At 35.6% G+C, this 15,258-nt stretch overlaps 1 protein-coding gene across 20 annotated transcripts in view; it reads left to right on the top strand.

Annotated features, from left to right (window-relative positions):
• Positions 1-644: 644 nt before the first annotated feature.
• CLIP-190 (Cytoplasmic linker protein 190) overlaps positions 645-15,258 on the top strand; it is a 29,942-nt gene continuing 15,328 nt past the window's right edge. For 2 of the 20 annotated variants that reach the window (XM_070289015.1, XM_070289017.1), the window contains exons 1-2: positions 6,260-6,450; positions 12,275-12,337. In XM_070289015.1, coding sequence (XP_070145116.1) covers positions 12,286-12,337 — 52 coding nt within the window. In that variant the 5' untranslated portion in view covers positions 6,260-6,450; positions 12,275-12,285. Of the gene's footprint in view, positions 1,041-1,109; positions 1,476-1,814; positions 1,977-6,259; positions 6,451-12,274; positions 12,338-15,258 lie in introns of those variants that run through there. The other 18 variants (XM_070289011.1, XM_070289010.1, XM_070289009.1 and 15 more) reach the window with 18 other exon arrangements.

The following is a 15,258-nucleotide window of genomic DNA, read 5'->3' as shown; positions in this document are numbered from 1 at the left end:
TTGCCTTTTTCCTTTTGTATAATTTTGTATAGATATTATTTATTCTCTCCAAGAATGTTTGACCAATAAAATAGCTATATTTAACCGTATAAGCAACTTGCATAGTTAATAAAGTTTTATTTTATTATAAGAAAAGTTATTCAAATTATTCGAATTTCAATCAAATCTGATTTTAAAAATTCTTTTAGTGTGACCTAATTTGTCCCACAAATAAATACCATCCGAAAGATAGTTTCTGCTATCGATAGGCGCGCTGCATTTCTCGCAGCTGATTCCCATCTCTAGGCCAGTGCAACAACAAAATTCCAACGCAACACAAGAATTGTGCGAAAAAAGTGTTTTAAATTTAACAAAAACCCACGCGTTGTTTTTTAATTCGTTTCCCGCAGTTCGGTGTGTTGAATACGTGAGTTTATCTTATCTGTGTGTGCGCTAAAAACACACCAATACCACGACACCCCTTCGTTCTTTCGCGTCCCTTTCTCCCACTCTTCTTCTTCTAAAACTGTGTCAAATCAGCAAAAACAACAACCACATCCAAATAGAACAGTGCTGAGTGCGTGTGTGTGTGTGTTTTGAATGCACAAATTGATAAGAAATTTGATTCAATTTAATCTACTTTAAATTGCGTTGAATCAGGGCAAGCGACAACCCCAAAATAAATATAAATAATAAATTAGTAATCCGTATAAATAGAATACCCTTGGGCGTGATTTTGGTGTGTGCATAATTAATTCAAAAGTTCGGTTCCGCATTTTCGGAAATCTTAAGGCAGACCGCAACGAATAAAGCAACAACAAAAGCGGTTTTTGTTTATTTTTCAAGCTCAAGCGAATGAAGAAAAAATCGGCTTCCAATCAGCTGTTTCTAGCGACCGCCAAGAGCGAGCGAGCGAGATAGCCGGCGTGCGCGCCAAAACAAAATATACAACAACAACAACACCGGCACAGTGGTTCGAAACCTAGCAAAATTTGTATACAAACTATTTATATAGGAAAAGGAAAGTTAAACTAATTTACATTTTACATACATTTGTTAAGGTAAGTAATCAGCATTAAAGCTTACAAAATATTTACATATCCACTACAATTAATCCATATTTTCTCAAGTTTTTTTAAATCGTTTACATTTAATACGCGTGTGTCCAAGCAATAAGTTCGAAATTTAAAGCAAATATAAAAAATAAGAAAAGTAGTGAAAAATGAGTGATGAAACGGGTGATACGGGCGAGGCAGCTGCTGCTCCTCCGACCCCCCAACCCGCCACCAATACGGAAGGATCAATGGAGGCGCCCGCCTCAAAAATACCCGCTCCTTCAAGATCAAATATTCCCACGCCCGCATCATCAGTCACCGGAATTCCAACCGCCAGCAAAATGAAGGTACCTTCCAATTTTGGATCAACGGGTTCCGTGTCCAAGATCGGAAGACCCTGCTGCAACAACACAGCCCCCAAGACAGGGCCACCACCCAGAGGTGAGTTGTTTAGATCAATATTGGTGTATTCCAGGTAAATTAATATATTTATTATATTTAATAAACATCAACAATTTAGAAAATATTATCATTATATGATACATGTTTAATTACACAAGTTGTATATGAAATTCTCTAAGATTACTGATTAGTTAATGTGTGTTATATTTTTATTTCGTCTTAAATATTTACATTAATTATTTTAAAAATTCTCGAGCATCATCTTACTCTCGAAAAATGATCCCAAGAAAGCTTGGCCACACTTTATTGTTGCAGAAATTTGTTTACAATTTCAGAGGCTGATATTCATACATATCTCGCCACCATTTAAACAAATGTCACAGACAGGAAATATTTCCTTTGTTCAGATTTAAATAATTAAAATATTCCAACATACACTGCAACAAATCGACTTCTCGCATATATTTTTATTATCAAGACTCTGTATGTAAATCAAGATGGTTCTAAAAGAAGGAAATAGGATTAAAGCTAAATATAAAAGTGAGTTAACCAGACTTTTAAATATTGAACTTTAGCGAAAATAGTTTTATTTGATAGAACCTCAGAGGATGTGTTCCTAAATCATCCTTCTTACTGCATATGTTCTTCTCCATCCCAAAACGTCATTCTTTTGAAAATGCACAAAAATTCGTGTTTACATCTTGGGCTTAAACAAGTCGTCTGTAATTCCGGTTTGAACCAACTGCAACCACTTAAAGACGCCCACACGATTTCCTATATAGTATATCTGTACTAACCGACTGCAATGATCTAATGGCAGCGATGGGGCACCCACAATGCCTTGCTGAAAATATATAAAGAACTGACCCCACCCACTTTTAAGTGCACTTTTTGCACTACATTGAACTCGAGAAATTTTTACGAGAGCTGTCGGTAAGGCAAATTCCACTGAAAACAAAGAACCAAATTCTCATTCATCAGAAAAATCAACATCATTTGAATTAAGCTAAACAACCAACTTGTAATTCCCACAGTCAACCGTTTTGTTTTGTAAACAAATGCTTCAGTCACTCACTTATTTAATTATTTTGGCTACACCAACGCGCGCTGGACGAAAATAAACAAAACAAATTGCCGCCTACTCTCCACTCTTGATCATAATTATAGAGCTGCCCCGAAAAGTGTTTTTTGGGTAGGAGAATTATGGCCAATTAGGCAAGTGCTGCTACCATTTAATTGATCCGCCCATTGTGGCACATTATTCAGGCACGTAACCGCAGCCGTCGACAATCGGCGACCCACTAGCCCATATAGCAAACGATCTGCCAAACGATCCATCCATCGATCGATGGTTCGTTCGATCGAGGGGTTTTCCATTTCGCAGACACACGCTCCATATCCGATTGACAGTCTCAATGCAACCGCAAAAACGTAGAAAACCTAGGGGAAAGAGTTACCCAAAATAAACACAATAATAGCATTGTAACATTGTTTGAGATTAAAACTGAGTCACGAGGTGCAAATGCGTACAGTGGGCGTGAAATTGATAGCAGTCATGGGAACAGTTCACACGGGGCATTGTAATGTTAATATTGTGTTAATGATGCAATTATTTATTATAGTTTTCATTATGTATTTACTATATTAGTTTGCCAATCATGGTTGAAACTTTAAAAATAGATGATTATGGGCTAATATTAATTGAATTTATTCAATTAATGAAGTTATTTAGGCCAACTATTATTATAAAAGCCTAGTTTCATGGACATGTGTTTAAATAGTTAAATATATATTATAGAAGGTAACAATGCTTGACCTAAACTATAAAATTGAAAGTGAATTAATAACACAAACTATTAGTTAAGCATTGACTGCCTTAAATGGTAATTTGATGGCTAAAACAAATGTTGGTAATTACGCTTTTGAGGTCTAAAGCTTTTGTAAGGAAAATTAAACCACTGAAATATAAAAGAAATTTATAAAAAAGTTTGAAGTGCCCATGTAAGAATTCTAATTCTTTACAATCTTTCTTAATTTGCTATACTAGACATACCGATTTAGTTCGCTTCTTAAAAGCAAATCAGTTCCAAGCTTAACGCTTTAATCCCCTTACCAAATCCACTTTCTAAAATCTTTCCTAACATTCTGAAGCAGACTGTTTGAGTCGCTGCCAAGACCTGTCATTTATCTCGCAAACACTCAATGTCACACGACCGAGAATTCTCCCCATCCGCCGACCGAGAAAACCTGGCGACCGGCCGGCAATCTCTCTTTCTCCGGCCCCTAATTGAATTTGTTCTATGCGATGACACAGAAAAAATACACGAAATGATTCTGTAGGTATGCCTGTCTGTGTTTCAGATACTTTGTGTTGTTTTTTCGCTGCGCATTTGATGCCTGGTTCCGTTCTCAGTCGATTTTGATATGATCTTTGCGGTCGACGGTGCCCGTGGATGAGCTTATGTCACTTTTATTGATTTCGATCGGAAACAAAAGTGGAGCCTCTCTCCCACCTTAAAAACGGAAAGCTCATTTGTCTTCGCATTAAGATGGAATCGGCATCGAGTCCGGGATCGACGTCTAATGGATGAGCGCTGTCTCGAAGGGGATTACTCCATCCGATTCTAGAGCTAGATTGAGCCAGCCAGCCCGGCTTTTGTTTACATCACCGATTCGCTCAGTGGGAGAGTCAATATTGATGTTATGATTAACCACTTTTTGTCTTACTTATTTGACTTGCCTCCATTAAGTCGTTAAGATCGGTTTAATTGGCGACACGTGTTGAATATTTTAACGAAAAGAGTCTCAGGTTTCCCCTTTTTGAAATATCCATAGAAGGATTAAGGACTATATGATGCAATAAATCGTATATCTTCTTTTTTAATAAAATTTGGTTTAAATATGGCTTGAAGGAATTAACCATTGCCCTTAATTGGGCTTAATCAAAAAGCAATTTACATGCTTTCAGAACTATAAACAATTATTTTGACCGTTGAAACATACTTTCATTTTTATATCTCTTGTAAAGAATCGTTTCAAGTATGCTCTTTGGCTTGTTAAAAGACTTTCTGAGAAAGCATTTCCCCATTCACGTTTCTTAGATTTTTTCTTTTAAGCTGCTACATGAACAATCTAAAAATAATTGACTCTGATTAGCCTGAAAAGCTGTCAGGAATTTAGTAGTTTAAGCTCGCAAAGCAAATGTGCATAAAAGTCAGCAATTTACTACTTGGAAACTTTAAAAATAATTAGACACACTCATCATTGTGTTAACCTGTACTAACTGACTCAGTTCTCATGGAAAACACTTGAAAAATTCTTTTTTAAATGTTAAATATCTTTAATCCATTAAAAACTTCCTTGACTTATTGCAGACTTACTTGGATCCCAACAAAGTTATTAATTTTTTACTTAATATAAATTAAATGATAACCTATTCATAGTATATCTTCACCTAAAAGGCTATCTTAAATTAGGCTATATGCATTGATTCCATTTATTTACATTTGGCTTTCAAAATATACCCAAAATAATCAATAATTTTCCAACTCTTGACTTATCTTTTTAATGATTTGCCTGATGCGTTTGCTGCACTTATGAATAAAGTGCTAAAAGCCATAAGCCGTTGAGAACCAGACATGCTGATAGAAAGGCGCCTATGAGCGATCAATCAATATCAAATCGAAAAAAAGGGAATATATAAATGTAGCCATGTGGCAACACTTGGTTTGCAAAATTTATTAAACGTACACGTCCGTGCTAAAGTAAAAAAATAAAAACAATTTTTTTACGGCTCTTATTTTACGCCTGTAGTCGTTTATTCAATAACAAGAAAGGAAGCTAACTTCGGCACACCGAAGTTTGTATACCCTTGCAGGTTGGTTTTGATATTTATATTATAAATTTAAATGCTTAAAACACACACAAAACAGAGTTTCATTACATTTTACCTAGACTTATTATGTTTACAGTTTGACGGTTACAGTTTTACATTCCCAGCTTTACATTTTCTCTACATCTACCGATCGCTTCTATGGCAGCTATATGATATAGTTGTCCGATTTTTATGAAATTTATACCATAATTCTAGAATAATAAAAAAAGCGTATATCTCAGAGTAGATAAACATACGTTGAAAAACAACGAAGCTGTAATTTTTTTCCTATTAATTTCCCGATCGTTCCTATGGCAGCTATATCATATAGTCGTCCGATTTTCATAAAATTTTTACCAAAATTCTATAATAATATAGAATGGCCATATCTAAAAAATTGTGCAAAAATGTTGAAAAACAGCAAAGTTATAATTTTTTTTCTACAAATATATCGAACATTTGTATGGCAGCTATATGATATAGTCGTCCGATCCGGCCCGTTCCGACATATATAGCAGTGAGAGTATATAGAAGACTATATGCAAAGTTTCATTCAGATAGCTTTAAAACTGAGGGACTAGTTTGCGTAGAAACGGACAGACGGACAGACGGACAGACGGACATGGCTAGATCGACTCGGCTGTTGATGCTGATCAAGAATATATATACTTTATAGGGTCGGAAACGTCTCCTTCACTGCGTTGCAAACTTCTGACTGAAATTATAATACCCTGCAAGGGTATAAAAACAACGAAAGCGCGGAGGCATTGCCACAGTGTCTGCTCGTCAACACTGGCCAACAAAGCTGGGGTTTCGGATCGTACACTCTCTCTCTCTGCCGTTTCTCGCCAACTTTGAGATACTTCGAGGCGAGCGAGCGAGAGAGCTGCGAAGTATCTGAAAGGTTCGCAACGCGACTGCCGCTCGCCGTTCGGTTAATTTCAATTCAGTTACTTGAACGACTTTTCGCGAGGCGGACGTGCTCCACACGGGATCGCAGCTCAGCAGCTCAGATGGCAACCAATTGAACTTGATCGGCTCTATACTATAGCTTATAGTGAACACGCAAACAAAATTGAACAATCCAAAAAAAAGCGAGCTTTAACAGAGACTAATTCATTGTTATAAAACACACAAAAGGTGAAACTGAAAATACAAATTCTAGCAATTAAAATCAGGCTCCCAAAGAACTGTAAAAGCAAAAGTTGTGTGACCCTTTTTATGTCCTTGCAAGTGCCCTAAAAGGAAGATTTATTTCGGTATCTCATGTGGCTTTGGAGATATTTTTGGAAACTTTTGTTTTGAAGTTTTTGTTTTTCCTCAAAGTGACAGACTTTAACCTTGGCTTGTCTGGCCGGATTCACTTATAATATTTCCATTTGGTAATCAAATTTATTCTTTTGTTACTCTGTGAAAATGATTGCCAGACTGTGATTTTGCTTCGACATTCAACGTGGCCGCTCATCAATATTTATTTACTTTTGGTGTTAGCCAAGCCTAGAATTTTTTTAAGTTCTTTTGTTTAATTAGTTTTTATTGCATTTGGCGATAAGATATTAAGTTGGTGTTTTCAGCTATCTCCCTTTTAAATTAGACCATTTTTAGTCACTTATCATTTTGCCGATTTATTTCTTCGTGTCTCTCAGGGCTTGGCCCATTTATGTTGCTGTGTGTGTTCCATTTAATGGCCAAGATAATTTGGCAAACTGAAAAAAAAGGGTCAATAAATAATATTCTGAATTTCCCATGTCTTTTTATAATCATGTGACTAAGTTTTCAATATGAATGTTGACTGTTGAATGTTTTGACAATTTAATAAGGCTTGTGACAGAGTTGTGAAGGGAAAATTGTTTAAATTATTAAGAGCTTAGACAATAGAATTTATTTTATTTTTATTTGGTAACATTTGATAATTACGGTGAATAAACTATGCACAATTATACTGGGAATTTGGTAATAAAGTTTATAAAAAATGTTTGAAAGTGGTAAAATCTTAGTTACATCAGAAATTAATGTATTATAAGGCTTACTGTACGCCTTATAATACATTCTAAAATATTATATTTTCGATTCATGGAACGGAATATTCATTAAATAAGTTATTTTTCTCTAGAAAAATTTTCATTGTTAGTTTGCTGAAATGGAGAGCTTGTAACTGTAAAGTTATAAACAATAAATTCCCTTAGCAGCTTGGCCTTTAGCATTTACGTTGCTATGTACTTTCAGGCCTCATCCCATTAACCATTATCGTTATACAGAGAACGTAGCTAATTAGGGATTTTCCGCTTACATCCATTGGGTTCCTGTTTACAGGCACTTATATAGGTAAATTGACTTACACACAAAAAAAAAAGCATGTAAATGTGCTAAACACGTGTCCCCCAACCTCTCTCCCACTCTCATTGAAATGTCGGCTAAATGGCCGCGATAACCTTAAGGCATTCTATATCTTCAATAAACTCTAAACAACAACAAAGTTGATTTGCCGAAACAGCAATAACAATGTTCGGTTGCGGATTGTATTGAAAATTTGCGGTTAACCGCTAATTAGATCTAAAAATTTGTTATTGCTGATTGTATTTTGGCTTGAATGAGAGATGCAGCCGGACAAGGCGGAGACAAAGTCTATGCGAAATCTATAAATATAAATATATACAAAATGGCATGACTTTCACAGCGGCAATATTTGCATATTGCCCAAGACTTTGAATTTTAGTGCAATTTCCTTGGGGTTGTCTGTTTTGTTGAATGTTTGTTTATTGGTAACTTGTTGCTTTTATTTGTGGGCCCGGCTTTGACGTCTTATTGCCAAATCAAGTTGGCTTCCACCGGCTAACGCTTTATGCAAATGTAAATTTTCAATTTTTTTTTATTTAGTTGTCTGTGGCTGACTTTCTTTCCGTGCGGCGGCTTTCTTTTCACTGCCACGTTCCGTTCGCATAACGCACATTTCGTCTGACGATTGTCTAAGCATTTTAGACCAGGCCAACTGTTTTCATTTCTTTGGCTTTGGCTTTGACATTGTTATTGTTAACTGGTATTTTATCAGCTCTAAATTTTTGTGTGTTATTATTTTCTGCTTCTATCAGTGCCGGCACAACAACAGCTCGGTGGAGCGATAAGACCAGGAATCGTGTAGGAAAGAAAATACATTTTTATTTTCGATTCTACTCTCTCGGCGTCGACATTGCCAGGCCAAAATTGGTATAACTTTTTGCTGTTGCCAAGAGTTATCTGTGAATTAGAAATGAGCGTGAGATCTACAAATATTTCGCATGTCTGTGAAATTCTTACTCATCTTGGAAGCTGATTACTTTATTGATTGAGTCTGATAATTTTTGGAAGAATGTGATAAAAGATGCCGGTATTTTGGATTGATTGCAACGTTCTTCTTTTTTTGGTAAAGATAACACGTAGTAAATATATGATAAAATATATAGGGACATTTCAAATCATTTTAAAACATTTTCCAAATGCATTTAATAAATGTAATAATTTTTATATTTACTGGGAATCGCCTTAATAATATTTAAAATAACTTAAATTTTTGAAACGCAAAAGATCATATATAAGGAAACTTAAAAAGTTTTCAAGGCTGCTGCTGCTTACACAACTGGAATCGAATTGAAATATGGATACATTGTATATAGAGCTAGATACAAATGTATATAAATGCCTGAAGATTACACAATCCACCTGTACAAACTGGTGGGCGTGTGGGAGCGTTGTCATAAAGCCATTTGGAGACATCACCTTGACAGGCCGCTCTTCCCGATATATTTCGCACCAACACCACCGGGGGCTTCTGAATACATTCTATATACTTTTATATATTTGCTGTGGATCCCGCGACCGGCAATAATGATCTGTCGTCATTCTCCTCAATTTAGTCGGTTTGTTTACACAATTTTATTGTTGCTGTTTGCCGTTCGTTATATTTGATTTATATTTATTTATGTTTTTTTTGAAGCTCCCGAGTGAGCTCAGCTAGGTGTTTGTTCTAGAATCGTTAGCATAGAGAGCTCAGCCTCTCGTGGGTGGTGTTGGTGGCGTATGAGTAATATTCGCTTTTTGATCACGTATACGCACCTTTGTGCTCGGCTAATTTGCATTGCACTTTGTTTGGCATTCATTTATGGGCATTTAATTACGGTAAATGCTTTTCATTGGCTAATTGCGTTTCACACGCCTCGAAAATGGTTTTTATTTTATATTTATTGTTTGCCACTTTCTTGGCTCCTTTGCTCTTCCGCCGGTGCCTTTTACTTTTTTTTTCACAAACTTCCACAGCAGTTTAATTACAGTTTCTTTGGCTAAACACAAATCGGTAATGAAAGGAGAAAAAATTGAAAAAGGTGTAACCACCTTTGGCTAATTAATTTGTACGCTCTCCGTACCGTCATTTTCTTTCATTTGCCGATTATGAAATGATATTTCAGTTGGCACCTGTTTTGCTTGTACATCTCTTGAAATGATTTGTTGTCACAACTGAGTGGACCCCGAAGCCTAAACGAAATCGGAGTCTTTCTCTTTGAGTTCATTTTCGCTGGGTTTTCGTGTAAACAAACCCATTATTGCCTTCATTTTTCTGCCTTCTTTTTGTGTTTAGCTCTCTTTTGGCCAGCCTTCTTTTTCGGCAGCTCAATTTTGGCCAGCCTTTTTTTATTTGTTTTCTTTTTGAGATACTTTTCCGCTTCTAATGAATTATTGCCTCTGGAGTTTGTCATAAGCTTAATGGAAGAGTTCATTAGGAAATGTCTTGGGACCGCACAAGATGGGTTAAGGTTCTGGTTTTAAGAGGAAATTCTGAAATTATTATGGAAGCTTATAATAGTTTTAAATCGACTTTGATTTTATTGCTTTTTCAATTGTATGAATTGCTTAATTTTTTAGGGTTTAATAGGTTTACTATATATTTCCAGATTTTTAAACTCGAGATCGAGTCAAACCTTTCATAAATCGTTGTTCCGGGTTTAAGCGAGATGCCAACCTCTCCCTTTTTGTTTAAATTTTTGGCCATTTCATGCATCAGCCAAATTTAACCAAGTTCAGCTCGAATGCTTAACGTTCAACAATTAAACAACAATTTTAATCACTTTTTTCCACACTTTTTGGTCATATTCTCGTACTCTTTTGTTTGCTCATTGTTTTGCTTACACTTCAGTGCTTTTAATTATTTCGTATGCAATAAAGCTCTAAGCGAGAACAGCAAAAGCAAAAGTCAAATAAATTAACACGTCACTTACACAATTCTCGGGGAGAAGCACTTAAGTCTTGCTTGGAATAGCCCCCAGGTGCTAAGTTAAAATGTTCAACAGCAAAAGGTACTCGAAGGATTGTTTGAGTATTTTGTATTAATTAAAAGAATTTATTTAATAATACTGAAGAGGAAATTATATTTATAATAATTATTCACTCTTGAGAAATGTAAATAAAATCTGAAGTGACAGGAAAGATAAGAAAACATTGATTGAGATATAGAAAAAAATATACATAAAGCAGTGAAATACAGAATATATCCCACAAACTCACTTGCCAACTTACACGTTCCTCTCAAAAATCCAATCTAAATCAACAGTTAACCTCTTAAATGACTTCCATTATCGTTGATGATCGATGGATGAACTCCCATTTAATGATGACATTAATGTCCATTTTGGGTGAACTCCTCCTTCTCTATCGTTGGCTCTAAATAAAAAACAGTTATAAATTGCGACACGCCCACATTTTGTGTCTGCGATCGAACGATCCATCGAAATGAATTCCAATCCCAATTGCGTGTGGGTTGCACAACCGAAATGTTTATGGCAACTGACCAAATACAAAGCAAATTACTTTCAACATTCTTCGCTGGCATTTTAGCCAAAAAGTTTTTGAAGAGTCTTTTTTTAATTTGACATCATAAACAAACAAATAATTAAGTTGTTTTTTGCTTATCTTAAGATCGAGACACACGCGTCTGTCGGAACATTAATTATTCATAAATAAATACAAACAAATATAGGAAAAACACTTTTGGCAAAAAATACTATATGAAGTTGTCTTCTCTTGAGTTTTGCTTATTTGTTTAACTTCTCTCATTTGGGTATCTTCTCGTTAATTATGGATAAGGTAAACAAATATTGATTGCCGGTGGAAAAGTCAAATGTCAATTCAATATCTTTGGGAGGTGCTTTTATTTTTCTCTATTTTTTTATAGGTCATTAAATGGTGTCTAGTTTCGTTCTCAGAGTGGAACTTGTTTTTTAAGTTCTTGTATAATATTGATGGATTGCTGCTTCAGCTGAATATGCTAATTTATTCACCTGGAGATTTTGTTACCCAAGGGAAACGGAGTGACATTAATTTTATACTCAATGATTTTTGTGTTCTACTTGAAATATATCTAAAGATATATCTCGTTATGTTGTTAGCAACTTCTTTATTCATTAGTTTGTTAAATCCTATTATAGAGAATTAATTACTGTTATTTACATTTGCAGATTGAAATTGATATTGTCTTTGTTATATATTATGTTCCCAAGAAAAATACAATTTTCCAGAATTTTTACCTCCACATAATTCTTGTTATTGGAGTCTGCGGAAGAAGAAGTCTGTTAAGCTTTTTATATACATTTTTTTTTATGTTACCCAACGAAAAACCTTCACCCAACACACTCTCCCAGTTATCTAATCTCTTTCAAATGGAATGTGACTCTTTTTGGGTGGAGAGGTTGATCTGCCAGGGCGACCCATAACTAATTGCCACTTTGCAGCTTACTTTTTTTTTGTGTGTTTCCTGCGTTTTATTTTACCAACATTTTCTTGGCTGCGCTTTCTTGCCCCGTTACCATGGCCTGAATTCGCTTAGCTGTAATTATATTTTAATTTTTATTTAACATTTTGTTACTGTGTTAATATTGTTATGCTCACTTTGCGTTTTTTGCGCTCGTTTCTTTTTTTCGGCTTTTGATTTTATTTTTAGATACCGCCAGCATGAGTCGTGAAAGCGATGACAATTTAAGTTCGATCAATTCGGCTTATACAGGTAATTATATTTTTACGTTTTACTTATATATTTTATTGATTGCATTTACTTGTTAATTTTACACCTGTTATGGCTGGGCTTCTGCTGAATGCGTTTCATTTAATCTCCCCTCCATGACATTATTAATATTTAATTAATTTTCAAATAATTGCTTGCTGATGTGGGCGAAATTAACACATCTGTGTTGACATCTTTTTTGGGCATAAACATTAATCAATGCGGAATTGGATGGGAAAAACAACAAATTAATGTGTCATATATATGTTGAGGAAATAACAAATACCTATTTAACCATACATAATTTATAGTAATACAAGGGGTAAGTTAGTCAGGGATTACCAAGAACAATAGTATACATATCCAAGTATAATTTGTTATAAAGGTTACCTAGTTTTCTGAGAAAAATCTAATAAAATCAATTACAATTTTAATAACAATATATTCTATTAGCTTGAGCTAGTGAGATAGATAGTGAGTCATTTTAAAGATAGGAACATTAAGAAATTAAATAGAGGTAATTTCACCATTCAATTACCTATTTACAAGGTATCTTAAAAGGGAAATGTAGTAGCTTTCTCAGATATCTGATATCTTATCTGGCTTGTTTACTTTCATTGACCTGGTAATTAATTTTCATTTCATTCACAGTTTGTACACCTCAATGCAATTGATGTTAACCCTGAAATCCAGACAGTTTCTCCCTCACTCCCCCGACTTTTAGTTCAGTGATCTCAATAAAAACAGACACTTCATTGCCTTATCTACTTGTGTATGCCACATCTTTCCTCGATCAAGTAAAAAATGTCAAAACAATCCCACGATCTACGATAGCTTTTGCTGATTAGATCTCTGCCCCATTCATAGAGCCCAATCAAAGGCCTATCAATGTCCGCTATGATCCGTCATAATTTTAATAGCTTTTTACCTTAGCCGTAGGGGAAATCCATTAGGCTAAAATCGTTTTTATAGACGGGTAACATCCCCAGAGTGTTCATGGAATGTTCATTCAACTGGCTGCCCTTCTGCCACATGTGTGTTTCGGTGTTTTTTATTTCGCATTCGAAACACGTTCTAAACTTAAACAAATTTTAATTGTAATGCGAAATACGCGACGCGAAACAGAGGCCCAACCGGTTGGATATATACATTTTTTTGGGTATTTAATATATAGTATATATCTATAATTAATAAATATGGGACACGCCTTTAGGCGATCAGCGCCAGTCACGTAAGCATCTTCATCTGGAAAACCAGTTTTCTATTTGGTGAAATTCTAGTTTGTCGCCCCAAGATTCCTGTTGAAAACATTTAGCATTTCCAACAAAGGCAGCCAATAAATATTTATACAAAGCTATTGCCGATGCAATTATTGTCTGCTCAGAACAATGAGCTGAAATTAAATCAATTGCGATAAAAATTGCTTGTAAAAGTAGCCACAGTGGAGCTTGTACAAATCTAAAGGTAATGTTATAGCATCAGGGAATGCGAAAAGATTAAAGTGGGCTTGTAACTAAGTTACTTTCAACGACCACACCCCCATGAAATTTGTATTTATAGCCGAGATATTTTTACTCGGAGACTGCTCATTAAAAGCTCCACTGTACTGTAATTCCCCGCAGCTACAGTGGGATGACTTGGAGCAGCCCACAGTGATCCGGAATCAGCAGAGATCAGCAATCAGCAGCGAGAGCTGCAACTGCGACAGCTAATAATCGGTTTTTGTCGGCATTTGCCAGAGAGACTCGCAGATGGATTTGCATTTTACATGCCGAAAAGTCATGTAAGTCATGCACAGTCCAAGCTGTGGGGCTGTAAAGAAACTACTACGATAATGTGGGTAGCCAAAGCGGCGTTAAAAACTGGACAGAAATTGCTTCATGAGGCTGGAAAATACACTTGGAAAATTAAATCTTAGTCTCGAGACCTAGTTCTTAGAAAAAGTGTTTAGTCTGGCTTAGTATTTAAGATAAAACACATTTTTATCTTATATTTTGCTGGTTTTAAATAAGATAAGATCTTTGAAAGTTATAAAAGAATTAAGAAGTTGAGACCCTTGTTAAGATAATGAGTAATTTTAGAACATTGACTCAGGTTAAAGGTAACTAAAAGCATTTTCTCTATAATTTAAGATAAAATATATAATAAATAAGATAAAAAAAAAGTCTAAATCATCAATAAATATTAAATATAATATCAATATATAATATTCCTTAATTATCCAAAGACCGCAGCGCTTATAAAACTTTTAAAATAGTGCTAAAAATTAGATATATATTTTATATATCATTTATAAAGCAAAAATCTCAAAGATTTGCTCACTACCTAAGCCCACATGAATGCGCCAGATGCAAACTGATCAGAACTGCGATGGCAACCCACACAGACAGGAGCTTAGGGGAACTCAGGGAAAGAAGGGGCTGGTTGTCCAGCGACCTGCACACAGTTTAGTTTAATTAAATGTTGTTTAATCATTTCAAAAGATAATAAGCTATTGACATGGCCTGCGCTGTTGGCTGATTTATCGCCGGTCAGCGCGCGATCGACCCGCCATAAATGGCTGGCGAAATATTTGTTTTCGTACATACATATATCTCTTGGCCAGAAACGCTTCGATTTGGCCAGAATCAGAGTCGTGAGCAAAGTGGGTCGTCGCCGGTCGCCTTTTGGCCAAATCAACATTGGCAAGCTGGAAAAGCTGGCAACTGGCAACTGGCAGCGCAACGTCAGCGGCGCCACACTCCACTTGGCCCGAACGGGCAGCGGTGCGCTTTGATGATTCATCTGCGTATCTGTAGGATACACGAGTTCATTAGCTGCGACACTGAATGTCAACTGCAAGGAAATTGTTTGTCATCTATGTATGTGCGTGCGTATTTTTAGAAGCCAGCCAGCCCCCCCTTGATGACGACTTTTCACAGTTA

Source organism: Drosophila kikkawai, chromosome 2L (genome assembly GCF_030179895.1).
Source record: "Drosophila kikkawai strain 14028-0561.14 chromosome 2L, DkikHiC1v2, whole genome shotgun sequence".
Classification (NCBI taxonomy): domain Eukaryota; kingdom Metazoa; phylum Arthropoda; class Insecta; order Diptera; family Drosophilidae; genus Drosophila; species Drosophila kikkawai.
The sequence above is the reverse complement of the archived record's forward strand: the minus strand, read 5'-3'. Positions and strand labels throughout refer to the sequence as shown.